The sequence below is a fragment of the Ranitomeya imitator genome, chromosome 5 (genome assembly GCF_032444005.1).
Source record: "Ranitomeya imitator isolate aRanImi1 chromosome 5, aRanImi1.pri, whole genome shotgun sequence".
NCBI classification, from domain to species: domain Eukaryota; kingdom Metazoa; phylum Chordata; class Amphibia; order Anura; family Dendrobatidae; genus Ranitomeya; species Ranitomeya imitator.
The window spans coordinates 362933194-362954274 of NC_091286.1; the positions used below are offsets into that span (position 1 = coordinate 362933194).

General features: G+C 39.8%; 1 protein-coding gene across 36 annotated transcripts in view; it reads right to left on the minus strand.

Moving 5' to 3' along the window:
- Positions 1-860: 860 nt before the first annotated feature.
- Positions 861-21081, minus strand: part of RIMS1 (regulating synaptic membrane exocytosis 1) — a 540636-nt gene continuing 520415 nt past the window's right edge. For all 36 annotated transcript variants that reach the window (XM_069726596.1, XM_069726604.1, XM_069726589.1 and 33 more), the window contains 3 exons: positions 8336-8437; positions 6665-6804; positions 861-2079 (listed from right to left, as the gene is read on the minus strand). In XM_069726596.1, the coding sequence (XP_069582697.1) occupies positions 1861-2079; positions 6665-6804; positions 8336-8437 (461 nt within the window). In that variant the 3' untranslated portion in view covers positions 861-1860. The remainder of the gene's footprint in view (positions 2080-6664; positions 6805-8335; positions 8438-21081) is intronic.

Sequence of the window (21081 nt, forward strand, 5' to 3'; positions counted from 1 at the left end):
CAGCCTATGTGGAACTAACACACATTATTAATTAACCATTTTTTGTCTCTTTTTATTATTTTTTTTACAAAACATGCATGCAGCGTTGAATTACTCCATGACATGCTCTACTCGTGTGATCACAAGATCGAATGGTCCAAAAAAAAAAAAAAAGGAGGGAAACATTATCAATGCATCTGCACAGTCTGCAGCTTGTAGCACACGTACAGAGATCACGGGGAACGTCAAGGCTAAAAAAGGAACAAAAAGAAAAATGCAAAAGGAAATTTTAAGTATTTTCTTCTCCCAAAAAAAGTAAAATATTTTGCGTTAAAAAATCAAGCTTTGTGCTTGCATCAATCTCAAACAAATGTAAACGAAAATCTGATAAAAATATTAGTAAGTGCAGAATATCTCAACTGGAATTTCCAGTGATTTTTTTTTTTTTAAACAGCTCATACCATGCTCTACCCAGGACGGACACGGGTGTCTAAAGTGACACATATCGTAAAGACCTGGATACAGCTCAAAGTGTCATATGCTCATCCCCACCATTGGTCAGCATTACGGGATGTAAACTATACAATTTATACACAGAAACAAACACAGCAACAGGCGAATGGGAAAAGGAAACCAGGTCAGACGGTACGTTATCTGGAAATGCCAAAGGAAGGAAATCTCTTACAGCAGCCTCGGCGTGGGTTGCAAACAGACTACTTCAAATCTCTCCCATGCACAAAACCAAAGAAAAAAAAAAGAAAAACATTAAAGCCATAATCTGTACTGCAATCCAAAAATTACAAATTATATGTAGAAAAAAAATATCTGTAAATATTTTAAACTCTATTTTTTTCTTTTTTTTTTTTTTTTTTACATTTTTTGATAAAGAATAATCTTATGCAGTCAATCATTCCACAATTTTCCATACTGCAACAAGGAGTAACATAAACATGTTGGCATTTTTTTTATCATCGGGCGAGAAAATGTTGGCAAAACAAAACACATTCTTTATGGATGAATTAATGACAGCTATTGCTTCCATGGCGATTCTGTAGTGTTAGTCACATCGTGTAAGAACAGAGATGCATTTCATTGCACCTGGAACATTTCTAAGGGGGTCTGCGTCATGCGACTGCTGCACTGCAGCTTCTGCATTCGTCCCCAGCCCTGATGCCAGAGTGTGGGGTTAGTGCGGACAATTGCTGTGCTCCAATAGAATTGTAGCATGCAGTAAAAGACATAAAATACATCTGTGGCTCCCAGGGGTGAAACACTACAGGAAAAAGCAATGTCAGTAATAATAGGAAAGCACTACATAGCAGTGCTCCTCAAAGTCACCGTCAGGATTTCAGGCCGCGGGGAATATTACATGGAACCACAGCCATCATCACTTCTGCAATGCTCAGCTCAAAATCAATAAAAAAAAGGACAAAAAAGCACTATGTGAGAATCATCACAAATGCTTTTATGAAACTGGTTATCAGATTAACACATTATAAAAAAAAAAATAATGGAATCAACAAGTATAAAATATGCTGAAATACCAATATGATAACACTGCTTATGGTCTGTAAAAATGTATCACAAACATTTCTAACAGAGTGAAAGCTTCCAGTTTGTAATTCAATGTCACCCTTACTATCCCATTGAGCATGTGTGACTTCAATAGTGCTGAACTGTATATTCATTTACAGTACTCGTATTCTCGCTTTCCTTTGCCAATAGGACTCATTTTCAGATCTTTTTTGGATCATTACTACAGGCAAAAAAATAAATGATTGTCTGTCCCCGGCAATACTTTTGATCGTACGTGCACCGTTCGGATTCTTTTATTGGGCATTAACATTGTGATTACACCAGGCTAGACTGCCTTCTAGGTCGCTATGACCTAATGGAAGGAGGACCTGTTGAACTTTCAAGAGATGACTGGGAAGCCCTGCGAGTAAGGGGTGTCATGGTTGGATCCACCAATGATGAGGGTGGAAACAACTTATACCATCCGATGACGACACTGGCCAGATCAAGTTCTTCCAGGAGAATCTGTGCAACACCCATGAAACTTTTGTGATCCATCCGGCCATAATCTCCCCAGACAATAACCTTGAAAACAACAAAAAAAAAGTTAAATGTTATATGTTGTATTATATTTATTCCATTACTGCCTAATTGTGAAAAACATATACAAACTTAAGTTAAAATTCAGTTGATACTAATGCGCTTTGGGGGTAAGCGGCCTTTATTGGTCTTAAAAAAAATTGAATAAAACTTCTGAAACTTAAAAACTAAACTCTAAAATTAAATGACTCAATCCTGAATCTATTATAAAATGAGCTTCCTACATCAAGTTCTTAAAGTAAAATGTAAAAGAAAAAGAACAAAATATGACTGAAATGAAATCAAATCTTTATTTTAAACAAGTTAAAAATTTTACTATGGGTTAAGTTAATTTACAGGATAGTTTGGGTACTACATTACATGTTTTAATTTCCTCCTTTTTAGCTTTATTTTTGAAAAAATGTTTTGTACTTTGCCAAACTTCCTTAATTGTTGGGTTAAAAAAACAAAAAAAACATTTACTGTAAAATGTAATAAACATAAATAAAATGGCGTTACAATTAACATTTCACATTCACAAAAAAAATGTAATCATAATTTGTCAACTTGAGAAAAAACTAAATTGCACACATTTTGTCTCATGCTAGCAAAGTTACTAGACTGATTGCAGTAACTCTTCTATTCACTTCCTTCTGGCTCTGGTCACACTATGTTTGTTGTGGCAAAGCTGATATGCTGGGTATGTAGATCCAATATATGCTAAAAGTATCATTTTCGAATACCTTCAGAAAACAGTTCTAGAAAAAATTGTAAGTACGGCCACAAATGCTATTATACCATCACGCAGAAAATTTAGGCCTCGATTCATCAAATAAATTGCGTCATTTACACGTGAGACCTTATAACACTAATGAGTCACATGACACCAGAGAGAAAAAATGTCTAATTGGGCACAATTTGGTCATTTTCACTTAGGGATGCACTCACTTTTGTTGCCAGCGATTTAGACATTAATGGCTAAGTGTTGAGTTATTTAAAGGGAACACCAAATTTATACTGTTATTCAAGATGTACACTGACTACTTTGCATTGAATCAAAGTCTCATATATTCAGTGTTGTTTCATTAAAAGATAAATAAAATATTTACAAATATGTGAGGGGTGTACTCACTTTTACGATATACTATCTATAATATATACATAGGCTGAGTATAGAGAATGGACCAGTCCCTCTACTATTCTGTTCCTCCACACTCCACAAGGTGCATGACCTTTGGTTATGAGACCATGTTGTCAGCAAATTTCGAATCTGCACTGATAATGTCAGTTCTACATTATCATTAAATTTTCTGTATTTTTAAGGTATGTGGTTGATGGATAAGTTACACCTAACCTACAGCTACAGTGGATTGCGAAAGTATTCACTCCCACTGGCTTTTTACCTATATTGTTACATTACAACCTGTGTTTAAATATTTTTTGTAATACAATTTGCGTGTGATGCATCAGCATTAATAGTCTAACTTCATTATGTGAGAAAACTATAGGCAAAAATAAAATTTATGGGATAGATTAAATAAAAATTGGCATACGCATATGTATCCACTCCTTTTGCTATGAGGCACCTAAAAATTTCTGGTGCAAACAATTTCTTTCATAAGTCACATACTTGGTGACCTGTGTCCAATCTAAGTGTTACATTTTCTGTCAATATATACACACCTTTTCTGAAAGGTCACCTAGGCTGCAACCCCATTAAGCAAGAAACACCACTAACCAAACAACACCATGAAGACCAAGGAGATTTCCAAACAAGTCATGGACAAAGTTATTGAGAAGTCCAAGTCAGGGATGGGTTCTAAAAAAATCCCAATCTTTGATGATCCCTCAGTGCACCATCAAATTTATTGTTAGGGTTGGCGGAACGCACCGAATATATATATATATGAGAAAGTAAGTTCATTCGCAACCCAGGGTCCACCGTGCAGGAGAGAAACCTGCTGCTAGTAACAGGCGGTACTATATGGCGGTATAAGCGAACTCTGTTGCTTCACAGATACACTCCGAAAAGAGAACGCCGTGCCCTGTTAACCTCACAGGAGATCACAGCTACCTAATAGAGCCAACAGTGGTCATGCAGTCAGAATAGCACACAAGCAACTCCTCTCCGGTGGAGCCGGAATTCTAATGGCTATACGCCAGCCCTGAATCCACATACACAAAACTCCTCAATGGAGGTGCCTGTATTCTAGGGGCTTATTTCAGCCAAACCTTGGCCACATACAACCATGACCACACTGGCGCTGAGCTCATAACATAGGTTTGATACTAGCCCATGGCTGTGCGGCCATGCAAACCTTTTATAGTTTTAGCACTCAAGGACCTTCTTAGTGGTCCAACAGGAACCACTTCAGGACCTGCGTATGTGACCCCCAACCTCCAATGGGAGGTCGTCCCGTGGGCATGCCCAGTATGGGAAAAGCAGGACTTAGTCCCAGAAAGATCTGCTCGCTGCTGATCAGCACTGGCTACAAAGGCAGAACCTGGAAGAACAGTAGTAACCAGTCGCCCAGTATCAGCCTGAGTCAGACGCTGGGACCGACATCTCCGCTGAGCAGGCTCCACTGCAGCTGGAGAAGAATGGGAGACCACAGCAGAGATGGCTTGAGATTCCCCCTGTGCAGAGGCGGGAACTCAACACCTAACATCTTTTATCATCAAATGGAAAGAACATGGTACCACACCAAATCTGCCAAAAAAGAGGACCACCCACCAAATCTCTCAGCCTGGGCAAGGAGTGCATTAATCAGAAACCAAAAATAACCCTGAAAGAGCTCTCAAGCAGAGACCATATTACAAAAATAAGCCGTACACTCCAGAGAGGAGGATTTTATGGAAGAGTGCGCAGAATAAAGCCTTTACTTACATACAAAAATTGTAAGGCTCATTTTGAGTTTACCAAAAGACATGTGTGAGACTCTACAAATGTATGTAGGAAGGTGCTGTGGTCAGTGGAGACCAAAATTGAACTTTTTGGCCACGAATGTAAATGCTATGTCTGGTGCCAAACCAACACAGCTCATCACCCCAAGAACACCATCCCCACAATGAAACATGGTGGTGGCAGCATAGTGCTGTGGTGATGTTCTTTAACAGCAGGATCAGTGAAAATGGCCTGAGTCAAGGGGAAAATGGATTGTACATAATACAGGGATACTCTTAAGCAAAACCTGTTTCAGTCTGTCAGTGATTTGAGACTGGGATGGAGTTTCACCTTCCAACAAGACAATGACCCAAAGCATACTGCTAAAGCAACACTCAAGTGGTTTAAGGGGAAATGTGTAAATGTTTTGGTGTGGCCTAGTCAATGGCCAAACCTTAATCCAATTGAGAACATGTGGTCAGAGTTGAAAATTGCTGTTCTCCAGAGGAAACCATCTGACTTGAAGGAGCTGGAGCAGTTTTGCCTTGAGGAATTAGCAAAAATCCCACAGATAAAATGTGGAAAGCTCATAGAGCCTTATCAGACGCCACATGCAGCTGTAATTGCGGCAAAAGGAGTCTCTAAAAAGTACTGACAGTACAGTGGCTCAGTGGTTACCACTGCAGCCTTGTAGCGCTGGGGTCCTGGGTTCAAATCCCACCACGGACAAAATCTGCAAGGAGTTTTCTTCCCATATTTGCGTGGGTTTCCTCTGGGTACTCGGGTTTCCTCCTACATTCCAAAGACATACTGATAGGGAATTTAGATTGTGAGCCCCATCGGGGACAGTGATGATAATGTGTGCAAAACTGTAAAGCGCTATATAAAAATAAAGATTATTATTACTGACTTTAGGGGGGTGAATAGTTATGCACACTGAAGTTTTCAGTTATTTTGCTATTTGTTGTTTGCATCACACTAAAGGAAACCAAATGTTCATGGCTGTAGGCAGGTTCTTTTTACATGAACTGAAGCAAACACTAAAACAGTGGAATTCCAGGATGTGAGGTAGCAAAACACGAAAAAATGCCAAGGGGTGAATAATTTTGCAAGTCACTGTATGTAGGTCTCCCACGGGGCACTTTGGACATTGGGCCTTTGGCAATTGCCCAGTAACCCCCCCCCCCTCCCCCCCCCCCACACACACACACACACTTCTCAACACTGACCCTGCATTCAAACATCAATATAATAACACATGCATGATATTTTACTACGGAAGTCAATGGCACACTTATACAATTGTATAACATACAGTTACATAGTCTTGATACATACATTTAGAATAGAAATGTTAGGGTATATCCCGTTTTTGCGCAAGCATAGCAGCACACACAATTAAAATGATATCCATTGATTTCTGCAGCTCACATCCCAGAGCTTTGACATCTTACGATTCTTTGTTTTTGTGTAATGCAGCTACTGTGGAGTAAATCTGACATGACCTTAATTGCATCTGCTATAATATATAGTGCATGCTAGATTTACTAAGTTATATCATTACTGAGTATTTTATTTGTACAAATCATGATGGGTGAACATAAACTTTACATCAGTCCCCAAACTGCACCAGGATACAAGAACTTAATTTTTCAAATTTTTGGCCAGAAGACACAACTGTTAGGAATATTTATTTAATGAGCTTACCTGGAGGACCTTTCCATTAGGACTGTCTTCAAAAACCAAGGTCTGTTGATAGAGGGGATCGAGGGTTTTCCTTGCAATTCTTGTCTTCTTCTTGGCTACACAAGCTCCATTTTCTAATAGGTACACCTTCACATATGGAGCTGAAAATAATATGAAACATATTAATAAAACCTATATTAATACATTTCACACCTTATGAACACTATACTCCACTATGTTGATTTCAATTGCAGGCTCTGTACAGTATAGCTATGATTAAAGAGGTGTACCATCTACCATGCTATTAGGGGAGGATGTGATAGATGGGGGGTCCATGCTCAGCCTCTCAATCAGCAGTGACCATATATTTATTGTCAACCACTCAGTTATTGTAGATGCGTAAAGTGTAAAATGATATTCTGTCTACAAGAATGGTGTGGAAACAGGCCGCTTTATTGACGAGGTGACTGCATTTCAAAGGGGGCTGTGAAACTAGAATAACACTTTTGACCCTTTTCTGTCCCTGACAATGTTCCTTTTTTCACTGCAGTTGTTTTCCTACCCCTTCTTTGAAGAGTCATAACTTTTTTTAATATTTCATCCATATAACCATATGAGGGCTTCTTTTTTGCGGACCAAACTTGCATACCTTTTTTTACGTGGTGAAAAAATACTGATTTTTTTTTAAATTTGGCTTGTTTTGTCATTTTTCAAAACAATTTGATTTTTGCAGTCGATTGAGGTATGTTAGGGCTTATTTTTTATGTAGCCCGCTGATGGTATTATTAATACCAATTTGGGTACATGCAATGTTTTGATCACCTTTTAGTGTATTTTTTTAAGGCAGGTATACTTTTATGTTTTTTTTTAAATGTTTCATTTTTTTTTTTTACTCCTTATTGGGAACTTGAATCTGTGTTTGTTTGACCGCTTATTCTATATACTGCAATACTACAATATTTCAGCACATAGAAAAAATCTATGGTGTCCTATGAAGCTCAGCCTGTAGGTGGGCTTCACATAAGTAGCAATATGGCAGTGATAGGAGTCTTCAGCAGGCCCTGGGCTCCCATAATCACATCTATACCACACAATCATGTTTCGGAGGGGGTTAATGGGTCCCCCTGTTTGGTTCTTGCTGTTAGAGACAGATGCCAGCTATACATAATGTATCTGGTACCTACGGTGTATTGAGCGAGCTCAACTCCTGAGGTACTTCCACACTTGTACAGTTAGGGCGGTTTGTGCAGAGGGGTTAAGATTGGCATTTTATGTGTTTTTTTTCCCCAAATTCAGGGTTGAGTCCCACAGGAAGGATTTGTGTTTCTCATTTCAGAAATTTTTACAATGTATTACTTACAGTTTTGCCTTCGGAACCAAGAAGGGTCAGAAAGCAGAGGCATAGTTGGACACTTTTGGGCTCCAATGCATAATTTAAAGAAAAGTACCCCACCTTCCAAACGTCTGTTATAAAACTGGGGTCTTAAAATGTGGCATAGGAGTCTGGAGGAGAGACACAAGGCTTGTGTGCATCCTCTGCACCAACTATAGCTATGACCCTGGTTTCACATGATGCTTCAATGGCTAGGAGCATGTGCACTGGCATACACTGGAGTGACAGAACTGGAGCATCGGTAGTTTAGTCAATATGGAGGCAATAATAGGCAATATAAAAATGTTACTTATTCTTACCTGGTGTGGATTTAGAGCCTGGCTTTTGTATGAGACCTCGAGCTCTTATTACTTCAACCTCTAACTGCCCTTTCTTATCCACCATTCCTATCTGAATGTCACCTGGAAGACATGTGAAAGGTCAGAACACTTGAAACCAAACACGGAATATAAAGCTACCTGCTAAATGAGGGCATAGCAAAAATTAAACACGACTTATCTCACTGAATCCATCATATACAAATCCAGGAACTGCTTTAGACATTAAGCACCACAGCACATACAATACTTAATGGGATCGTAAGTGGTTGGCTTGGGAATAGATTACCATAAGTTTATTGATGTGAAAGAATATAGTTCTAGAAGAGTATACAATGTGTAGCTACAGACACAATTAATTAAAGGGGTTGTCCAATTAACCCCTTTACCCCCAAGGGTGGTTTGCACGTTAATGACCGGGCCAATTTTTACAATTCTGACCACTGTCCCTTTATGAGGTTATAACTCTGGAACGCTTCAATGGATCCTGGTGATTCTGACATTGTTTTCTCGTGACATATTGTACTTCATGACAATGGTAAAAATTATTTGATAGTACCTGCGTTTATTTGTGAAAAAAACGGAAATTTGGCGAAAATTATGAAAATTTCGCAATTTTCCAACTTTGAATTTTTATGCAATTAAATCACAGAGATATGTCACACAAAATACTTAATAAGTAACATTTCCCACATGTCTACTTTACATCAGCACAATTTTGGAACCAAAATTTTTTTTTGTTAGGGAGTTATAAGGGTTAAAAGTTGACCAGCAATTTCTCATTTCTACAACACCATTTTATTTTAGGGACCACATCTCATTTGAAGTCATTTTGAGGGGTCTATATGATAGAAAATACCCAAGTGTGACACCATTCTAAAAACTACACCCCTCAAGGTGCTCAAAACCATATTCAAGAAGTTTATTAACCCTTCTGGTGCTTCACAAGAATTTTTTGAATGTTTAAATAAAAATGAACATTTAACTTTTTTTCATAAAAAATTTAATTCAGCTCCAATTTGTTTTATTTTACCAAGGGTAACAGGAGAAAATGGACCCCAAACATTGTTGTACAATTTGTCCTGAGTATGCCAATACCCCACATGTGGGGGTAAACCACTGTTTGGGCGCATGGCAGAGCTCGGAAGCGAAGGAGTGCCATTTGACTTTTCAATGCAAAATTGACTGGAATTGAGATGGGACGCCATGTTTCGTTTGGAGAGCCCCTGATGTGGCTAAACATTGAAACCCCCCACAAGTGACACCATTTTGGAAAGTAGACCCCCTAAGGAACTTATCTAGAGGTGTGGTGAGCACTTTGACCCACCAAGTGCTTCACAGAAGTTTATAATGTAGAACCGTAAAAATAAAAAATCATATTTTTTCACAAAAATTATCTTTTTGCCCCCAATTTTTTATTTTCCCAAGGGTAAGAGAAGAAATTGGACGCCAAAAGTTGTTGTACAATTTGTCCTGAGTACGCTGATACCCCATATGTGGGGGTAAACCACTGTTTGGGTGGATGGGAGAGCTCGGAAGGGAAGGAGCGCCGTTTGACTTTTCAAAGCAAAATTGACAGGAATTGAGATGGGACGCCATGTTGCGTTTGAAGAGCCACTGATGTGCCTAAACATTGAAACCCCCCACAAATGACACCATTTTGGAAAGTAGACCCCCTAAGGAACTTATCTAGAGGTGTGGTGAGCACTTTGACCCACCAAGTGCTTCACAGAAGTTTATAATGCAGAGCCGTAAAAATAAAACAACATTTTTTTCCCACAAAAATTATTTTTTTAGCCCCCAGTTTTGTATTTTCCTGAGGGTAACAGGAGAAATTGGACCCCAAAATTTGTTGCCCAATTTGTCCTGAGTGCGATGATACACCATATGTGGGGGGAACCACTGTTTGGGCACATGGGAGGGCTCAGAAGGGAAGGAGTGCCATTTGAATGCAGACTTAGATGGAATGGTCTGCAGGTGTCACATTGCGTTTGCAGAGCCCCTAATGTACCTAAACAGTAGAAACCCCCACAAGTGACACCATTTTGGAAAGTAGACCCCCTTAGGAACTTATCTAGATGTGTGCTGAGCGCTTTGACCCACCAAGGGCTTCACAGAAGTTTATAATGGAGAGCTGTAAAAATAAAACAAAAATTTTTTCCCACAAAAATTATTTTTTAGCCCCCAGTTTTGTATTTTCCCGAGGGTAACAGGAGAAATTCAACCCCACAATTTGTTGTCCAATTTGTCCTGAGTGCGCTGATACCCCATATGTGGGGGGGAATTACTGTTTGGGCGCATGGGAGGGCTCGGAAGGGAAGGAGCTCCATTTGGAATGAGGACTTAGATGGAATGGTCTGCAGGTGTCACATTGCATTTGCAGAGCCCCTAATGTACCTAAACAGTAGAAACCTCCCACAAGTGACACCATTTTGGAAACTAGACCCCCTAAGGAACTCATCTAGATGTGTTGTGATAGCTTTGAACCCCCAAGTGTTTCACTACAGTTTGTAACGCAGAGCCGTGAAAATTAAAAAAAAAAATCTTTCCCCCCAAAATTATTTTTTAGCCCCCAGTTTTGTATTTTCCCGAGGGTAAGAGGAGAAATTCAACCCCAAAAGTTGTTGTCCAATTTGTCCTGAGTACGCTGATACCCCGTATGTTGGGGGAAACCAACGTTTGAGCGCATGGCAGAGCTCGGAAGGGAAGGAGCGCCATTTGGAATGCAGACTTAGATGGAATGGTCTGCAGACGTCACATTGCGTTTGCAGAACCCCTAATGTACCTAAACAGTAGAAACCCCCCACAAGTGACCCCATATTGGAAACTAGACCCCCCAGGGAACTAATCTAGATGTGTTGTGAGAACTTTGAACCCCCAAGTGTTTCACTACAGTTTATAACGCAGAGCCGTGAAAATAAAAAATCTTTTTTTTTCCCACAAAAAATATGTTTTAGCCCCGAGTTTTGTATTTTCCCAAGGGTAGCAGGAGAAATTGGACCCCAAAAGTTGTTGTCCAATTTGTCCTGAGTACGCTGATACCCCATATGTTGGGGTAAACCCCTGTTTGGGCACACGGGAGAGCTCGGAAGGGAAGAAGCACTGTTTTACTTTTTCAACGCAGAATTGGCTGGAATTGAGATCGGACGCCATGTCGTGTTTGGAGAGCGCCTGATGTGCCTAAACAGTGGAAACCCCCCCAATTATAACTGAAACCCTAATCCAAACACATCCCTAACCCTAATCCCAACAGTAACCCTAACCACACCTCTAACCCTGACACACCCCTAACCCTAATCCCAACCCTATTCCCAACCGTAAATGTAATCTAAACCCTAACTGTAACTTTAGCCCCAACCCAAACTGTAGCCCTAGCCCTAACCCTAGCCCTAATCCTAACCCTAGCCCTAGCCCTAACCCTAGCCCTAACCCTAACCCTAACCCTAGCCCTAACCCTAGCCCTAACCCTAACCCTAGCCCTAACCCTAGCCCTAGCCCTAACCCTAGCCCTAACCCTAGCCCTAACCCTAGCCCTAACCCTAACCCTAGCCCTAACCCTAGCCCTAACCCTAGCCCTAACTCTAACCCTAGCCCTAATGGGAAAATGGAAATAAATACATTTTTTTAATTTTTGCCTAACTAAGGGGGTGATGAAGGGGGGTTTGATTTACTTTTATAGCGGGTTTTTTAGCGGATTTTTATGATTGGCAGCCGTCACACACTGAAAGACGCTTTTTATTGCAAAAAATATTTTTTGCGTTACCACATTTTGAGAGCTATAATTTTTCTATATTTTGGTCCACAGAGTCATGTGAGGTCTTGTTTTTTGTGGGACGAGTTGATGTTTTTATTGGTAACATTTTCGGGCACGTGACATTTTTTGATCGCTTTTTATTCCGATTTTTGTGAGGCAGAATGACCAAAAACCAGCTATTCATGAATTTCTTTTGGGGGAGGCGTTTATACCGTTCCGCGTTTGGTAAAATTGATGAAGCAGTTTTATTCTTCGGGTCAGTACGATTACAGCGACACCTCATTTATATCATTTTTTTATGTTTTGGCGCTTTTATACGATAAAAACTATTTTATAGAAAAAATAATTATTTTTGCATCGCTTTATTCTCAGGACTATAACTTTTTTATTTTTTTGCTGATGATGCTGTATGGTGGCTCGTTTTTTGCGGGACAAGATGACGTTTTCAGCGGTACCATGGTTAGTTATATCTGTCTTTTTGATCGCGTGTTATTCCACTTTTTGTTCGGCGGTATGATAATAAAGCGTTGTTTTTTGCCTCGTTTTTTTTTTTTTTTCTTACGGTGTTTACTGAAGGGGTTAACTAGTGGGCCAGTTTTATAGGTCGGGCCGTTACGGACGCGGCGATACTAAATATGTGTACTTTTATTGTTTTTTTTTTTATTATTTAGATAAAGAAATGTATTTATGGGAATAATATTTTTATTTTTTTTTTCATTATTTTGGAATATTTTTTTTTATTTTTTTTTACACATTTGAAATTTTTTTTTTTACTTTTTTACTTTGTCCCAGGGGGGGGACATCACAGATCAGTGATCTGACAGTTTGCACAGCACTCTGTCAGATCACTGATCTGACATGCAGCGCTGCAGCCTTCACAGTGCCTGCTCTGAGCAGGCTCTGTGAAGCCACCTCCCTCCCTGCAGGACCCGGATCCGCGGCCATCTTGGATCCGGGGCTGGAGGGAGCAGGGAGGGAGGTGAGACCCTCGCAGCAACGCGATCACATCGCGTTGCTGCGGGGGGCTCAGGGAAGCCCGCAGGGAGCCCCCTCCCTGCGCGGTGCTTCCCTGTACCGCCGGCACATCGCGATCATCTTTGATCGCGGTGTGCCGGGGGTTAATGTGCCGGGGGCGGTCCGTGACCGCTCCTGGCACATAGTGCCGGATGTCAGCTGCGATAAACAGCTGACACCCGGCCGCGATCGGCGGCGCTCCCCCCGTGAGCGCTGCCGATCGCATATGACGTACTATTGCGTCCTTGGGAAGTAAAGCCCACCCCACATGGACGCAATAGTACGTCTAATGGCAGAAAGGGGTTAATAAAGTACTGTCCCACGAATAATCTGCATTTTAATGAATAGATCTTGGAATAATAGTAATTTGCACAATTAGATGTTTAAATAAAATGTCCCTGTGCTGAGATAATCTTATAAATGTGCCCCTGCTGTGTACTGTGTAATGGCCGTGTCTGAGCATACAGGAACATGGTGTGATCATACCACATCTCCAGGACAGGGGAGAAAGGGAAAAAGAGGATACAGACCGGACAGCACGAGATCACAGATGCTTTTTTATGTGAGGTAAAACATGTTTAAAATAAACAGTAAAAGTTTTACTTCACAGAAAGAATCAGCTGTGATCCCATGCTGTAATGTCTGTATACTCTTTTGAGACTACTTTGAGCAGCTAGGAATATCAGAGGTAGGAATTAAAAAGGAAGCACCTGGTTAAAACAAGTGGAGCCATGGAAGTCCATTCGATACAAAAATCTTTAATTTAATCTTTACGTACTTAAACACAGACATACAAAAACAAATGTCAAGGTTTATAGATGTTATCTACATACTAAATGTTCCCTCAACATTTATTTTCACTTTCAACATGAAGTCAACACATAATGTACAAACGTCATGCGTAACAACAGTGCACATAGGAACAGTGGAAATGTAGACAGAAAATATTCTACCCAAAAAAAATCCTAGAGCTGCTTCACTGAATTGCATAGAATTGCTAAGAATGTGTTTTTTTCTGGAATGTTCCTAATTAAAATCAATGGGGGTGAGATATGATACAAAAAGAAGAAAGCCTCTTGGGGAGCACTATTCCTTTGCAGTCAACAATAGGGTTCACATCTGATTTTCCAATCTCCAACATATGTAGATTATAAAAAATTTCACGGAAAGTCTAGTAATCTATAAACATATTTGTTCAGAGTGGGAGGAAACAGGAGTACATGGGGGAACCCAGGCAAACACAGGAAGAATATACATACTCACAGGATATCTTGCCCTGGGTTAGAATTAAACTTAAGACCCCAATGTAGCAAATTTCCAACCACTAACCACATTGTGAGAACTTAGGGTTGGAGACATAAATACTGTTTGTTAACCTGGAGACAGGATGATACTGACAGATAGGTTGCTTGAAGCTGGATGTGGTATTTTGGTGGGAGTGCCTGATGCACATTTCTCTAACCTAGCCTACTCTAGCCTACTCTAACCTTGTGCCAAAAAATAGCAGCCATGGATTCTTGTAAGCATCTGCTTAGCACTCTGAAAATGAGAAAGCTATAAAAAATAGCAAAGTGTTTTCAAGTTACCCTTCCCTCAGTTTGAAATGTAGTTAAGAAACGGTAGCTAACAGGAACAGTAAAGGTCAAAATAAGGTCTGGAAGATTAAGGAAAATTTCTGAGAGCTGCTCATAGGATTACTAGAGAGACAAATCAGAATCCCAGCTTGACTGCAAAAGACCTTCAGAACGATTTAGGAGACTCTGGAGTTGTGGTACAATGTTCTACTGTTCAGGGACTCCTGCAAAAATATGGCCTTCATGAAAGAGTCATCAGAAGAAAACCTCTCCTGCATCTTCAACACAAGTATGCAAAAAAAAAACATCTAAACAAGCCTGATGCATTCTGGAAACAAATCCAAAAATAGAGGTTAAAGTAGAACTCTTTGGTCACAATGATCAAAGGTACATGTGGAGAAAAAAGGGCACAGCATTTCAGGAAAAAAAACATCTAAACAACCATGGGGGTGGATCAATCATGCTTTGGGGTTATGTTGCAGCCGCACGCCAGTCCTCTCACACACACGATTCCCGTACAGCGATCACAGCTCCCCGGCCCTCTGCATTGAATGCGACGCTCACCTATGACTTCACACAAAGGTATTTATCTTTGCACACTCCCTGTTACTTGTCTGCGGATGAGACACCGCTCGCTCTCTTTCTTTTTACATGCTATATATTTTTCCTCATATCTCTTTACAGTGGGTTTCCTTGCCCAGTTCCCTGTACCCGCAAGTATGGCTTCTTTCTTATATGCACACACGGTGGTGGTATATTGGCATCTTTCATATATGCGCTGATCTATCTACACCTCCAGGTGGAACATATATGGCAGCATATAAAAACATTTCCACATATTGGAATTTAGTCTGGTTTCTTTTTCGGACCATGGTGTCCATTTTTTACGCATATGGTGGCTTTTCTGAGGGTGCCGTCATTTCTATAGGTGGATTATTTCCATTCTATGTTAAAAAGCCTCTTATGATCTGTAATATTCATCCACATATTTGCCAGATGACATCTTGTTTTTCATATTATATCATGTTATACTATATAAGGGGGACATGATGTAATGCTCTCTCTAGTTCCTTTTTTACTGTGATTTTTTGTTGTTAAATTGCGGTATACTTATTCTTATGTATATTTCAGAAGGACATCTAATCTCTTGAGAAAGGCTTTTTAAGCCGAAACGTTGAGAAAGAAATTGTATATGTCCAAGTAAAGTGTACAGAACGTCTCTCCGTTTTTGGAAATCCTATTTTGTGTCATATATTGCTGAAAATTGCCGAGAAATAAATTATAAGAATTTCTTTTGGACTTTGTAGTGTGCCGGAGTTTTTTCCTCATATATGTTGCAGCCAATGGCACGGGGAACATTTCACAGGTAGAGGGAAGAATTGATTCAATGAAATTTTAACACATTCTTGATGCAAACATAACACATCTGTAAAAAAAAAAAGGTGAAGTTGAAAAGAGGATGGCTTGTACAAATGGATAATGATCCTAATCACATGTCAAAATCCACAATAGAATACCTCAAAAGGCGCAACATGAAGGTTTTACAATGACCCTCACAGTCTCCTGATCTGAACATCATTGAAAATTTGTATCTGGACCTCAAAATAGCAGTGCATACAAAACGACCCAGGAATCTCACAGAACTGGAAGAATTTTCTAAGGAAGACTGGATGAAAATCCCTCAAACAATAATTGAAAGACTCTTTGCTACAAAAAGTGTTTACAAGCCGTGATACTTGCAAAAGAGGGTTCTACTAGGTACTAATCATGCAGGGTGCCTAAACTTGCGCATCAGCCCATTTTCCTTTATGTAACTTTTAAAATGTAGAAGATGATTTATTTTTTGCCTAAAATAAAAAGGCAATGTGTCATCTTTAACTTTAAGCCTTTTAGAGATCATTTCACCTTCAACTTGCTTAACTGTTCACAATGTTAGCAATTTTGACTAGGGGCGCCCAAACTTTTATATTCCACTGTTTATTGCTTCTGAGTGATTTCTATTAGGAAGCTTTGTTTGACATTATACTGGAATTGGGGAGTTCTATGAGGCGGGAGGAAGGTAGCAGCTGGATGTCACTACTGGGGAGGCTCTGAATGTCCTTTGCGACCCTCTCTCAGAGTTGAATATGGCTCTCAAGGTAACAAATGTTGGGAACCACTACTCCAGTACATATCCATTCTGTTCTCTTTCTTCTCCCTCTCCAGAGTTCAGCATGCAGCGGGTACGGAAAGTATGACCATGTGATATTTCAGTTTTTCTTTTTTTTAAATTTGCAAAAATTTCTACATTTCTGTTTTTTTCTGTCAAGATTACATTAATGAGAAAAAAATGAATTTTTTAAATTTACCAAATGGATGCAATGAAACAGTGAAGAGTGAAAAATTTAAAGGCGTCTGAATACTTTCTGTACCCATTGTACCCACTGTATGTGCTTTTCTTCAGCAAATCATATTTTGATCCCATACAGTTTGTTGGATTCTCCCCAAAAAACAGTACCGATGTGATCCGTGTGCCATTCATGTGGCGGTATGTTCGTGTGACATCCATATGTCCGTGGGTAATGCGTGTGATATCTGTATGTCTGCATGCTGCCCATGACCACGTGTCAGATAGATAGAAATATGTCAGTGTGCAATATACCGTAATCAGTGCTTTATGTGTTTTTTTCTGTACTTTTTTTTTTTTTTAATCAGTTTCCTGGCAAAACTAAAACCATTTGAGCGATCCATTGTCAGAATGTGACTGTTCTAGAGGAGTCATAAAAAGTACGGGTAATATACATAGGTGCTGGTTAAGGTCTACCGAATTACTGAGAGAAAAAAAATATTTCTAACATATAATAACAAGTTTAATAAAATCATTTACAACATTCAGTAAACATACAAGCCAGATGTTATGCTATCATCTACACTTATTAATGACTCTATTCTCGTTATGAAGTGCCTTGTAATTGTAAGAAATACTGTCTGGTTTCCTTTTCTTGGCGGTTCTTTATTGTAAACATCTGAGCTCTTCAAGATTTAGTCTTACATTCCAGAACTTATAAACAATTCTGAGATATTAAAGCAGTCACTTGTCTTCTATACACTGCTTAAACAGGAGCTAAACTGAACCCAGCTTGTTAACTAGACAGTAGATGGTGCCAGTACAATACATTAGAACAGGCGTTTGTATGTGCCCACATAATACTGATACAAATTCTCCAAGAGAATTAATCTATTTTTATTGCTTCAATATTCCAGTTCCAGTGTTCAATAATATTGGAGAGAATCAGATAATATATATTAAGCCTCCAAACATAGGGAATTACATTTATTACACACTGTCTAACCTTGAGGAAATTCCCTGGTTTTAATAATATTTACACTGTATTTAAAAAAAACTTAAATTCTTGTAATTTTTCTCATTAACATGAGTTTTTCTAGATTTCCTTTTTTAACATCTGATCCTTCATATTCGTTATGGCAGCATTCCTATGTGTTCTGGTTTGGTTTTCTTTTGCGTTCAATTGAACTGAAATTTGTTTCAGGCAGTGAAGTTAAGAAGCTTAGGGGATTCTGAATTTGTGTTAGGAAATGGATATAGAACTTTTCACTGGCCATAAATATGATATTCCACGACCCATAGAAAACTTTTAAGGGACGAATATACAGAATATCACCAGTGTGTAATATATACTCACTGTTAGGATTCTGCTTTTCGACAATCTCGATTGCCACGTGATCACTCATATGTGATTTGCATACTTGTGATCACGTACCAAATTGCTTACTCTCCTCTAGAAGCATAGAAAAAAATTCCCCCCCAAAATGGAGAGCAGACATAACGACACATTAGAAAGCTATTGGTGGTATTTATTTCCTTATTAATAACTCAGGTGAAAGCTATGCTCCTGGTGACGAAACGTGAAGGAGCCACACCTCAACACCGGCTCTGACATCAATATTATGTCAGCAGGATCACGTGGTAAGATCTCCCCACTTACAACAACGTGACTTTCCACACCCCCTAGCGACAGATAAGGTCAGCTTGGCACAGCTTTACACAGACCCTCCACTCCCCGTCCACATGGGCGCAGCGAGGTACGGAGAGTGAGAGGATGTGGCCACCACAGTCACTGATGTGGCACCACACTCACCCACAACCCTAACAGGCTGAGAAGCCACTTTCACTAACCCCAGTGAAACAGAACCTTATCAGCCCGGCAGGTCTTCCACCAATTCCTCGTTCAATATATGCCTGGTCCATTAACAGGGTTATATTGAGCCAGAAACCCACCCCAGTAGCATGTGAGATTAGGCCGAGAAACGGACGTGTGGATTCGTGGATCGAGATAAAAGAGCAGCCCAAGGTTAAAAAATTATATATTTAATAGCCTTAATGGCACACTAGACAATACACTATATATACATAATGGTTATACATATATAATGGTCAGATATGCAAATACAATAGTGGGAGGACCAAGGTTATAAGCTGAACATAGTCAGTTGTCAGTTAGATGAAAAGCCTGGTTTGCAGGGAACGGCTTCCACATGGGAGGCTTGTCGACCCCTCTGTGTGTGAATTGTCCTCACTCGATGTGTTGTTGCGACCTCCCAGAGAAAAAGCAATTGGAAATGCTTCACACAAGCATTTAACCCACTGGGTCACTCACCTCCTGCCCTCGGGGCTGAACCTAAATCCCCTACCCTGGAGGTTTGAAGATAAATCTTCCAAAACCTAAGAAGGATCAAAATGCCTTTCTGGGTGGTCCTAAGGCAGCGGTTTTGACCAGGCCCCTGCAACTCATAGAGACTAAACACAATTTTGCTACCAAGCTGCTTGTTGCTGTTCTATGTATCTCCCTTCCTGTGCGTGTTAGAATGACTCGAGACACAGATAGGCGCTTACCCTGGTCTGGGGATCTCAGAAATATATATGATGTACAGCTAGGACACCTTTATGAATTCCTAGATGGCTGAACAAAGGACTTAGGTATGGCTTGGATCCACAGGGGTTCTTCCTGTAGAAGGTTGCATACCAGCTAGCTAGGTGGGGATGTGAATCCTTTAGTCTGAAACTGGCCAGGTGTCATGTTACTACAGCATGTACTGCAGGATTTTTTATAATTCCATGCCCAATAGTATACAGATGATTGTCATGGAATTATGTTTCCAATATTCTTCACACTCCTGCTCTCCTGTGTTCTGGGAACAACACTTCTGCTGCAGTTCTCTATTCCTGAAGTAACACTTCTCAAGTCACACAAACCAGATGGTTTCAACTTTCCAGCCCATTGGATGTATACATATTTTTTAATCTGTTCTTTTTAAGTAACTTAAGTATCTTAAGGTTTTTCATAAAATTACCATTTTTTTCTTATGGACCATTTTTGCTGTCTGGGATGAAAAGATGGAACCAAGTGGACTCTATGACTTGAGAATTACTATTAAGTTAGCAATCACTGGAAAAATAATAAAACAACTTTTAAAAGGCTGATTCAGCCTTGAATTGCTTGGTCCATTTACGGATCTTAAGAACAAGAGTAAAAAAATTGCCCCCACATCAGACTGATCTGAGTCCGATTGATGTTTTTTTTAGACTGGTGATGGAGGAACGTAGGGATCTTGAATGAAAAGATCTGAGAGATAAATTTAATATGACAAAATCTGAAATGACTGCACTCTGCACGTTAGAGAAGGACTACACAATTACCATTAAACAATCTGATAAGGGGGGCAATGTGGTGATTATGAACACAGCAGACTATCACAGTATGTGCAGCAAGATAATACAGGATAGGGAGTGCTATAATATTTTGTAAGTAAATCCACAAAGTGATTTCATGCTGGAGCTGGGGAGACTGGCCAAGGAGGGCCTGGATAACCGTGTCATCAGCAAGCAAGATCATGATTTCATTTGCCCTATATTTCCTATTGTGTCGACCTTTTAAAGCCTACCAAAGATTCTCAAAGGCTTGAACCCCTTAAAGGGGCATCCTATTGTTTCAGGTGTGGACAGTCTTACTCAGAACCTAAGTATCTGTCTCGATCATATTCTCAAACCCTTTGTCACGGGACTCAATTCATTTATATGTGACACCAGTGACCTCTTGAGAAAAATAGGGGGCCTGACTCTGGACTCGGACATGATGCTAGCTAGCACTGATGTCAAGTCATTATACTCATCCATTCCACATGATAAGGGTTTGCTGGCCGTGGAATTCTTTCTCCATAGTAGAGGTCGCTAATTTCAAAATCACAATTACTTCATTCTTAGGCTATGTGCACACATTGCAGATTTGAGTTTGGAATTTTCTGTGCAGATTCTGAATTTCTTGGCAGAAAACGCAGGTCAGAATCTACGCCTTTTTTTAGTATGTGCACACATTGCAGATTTTTGT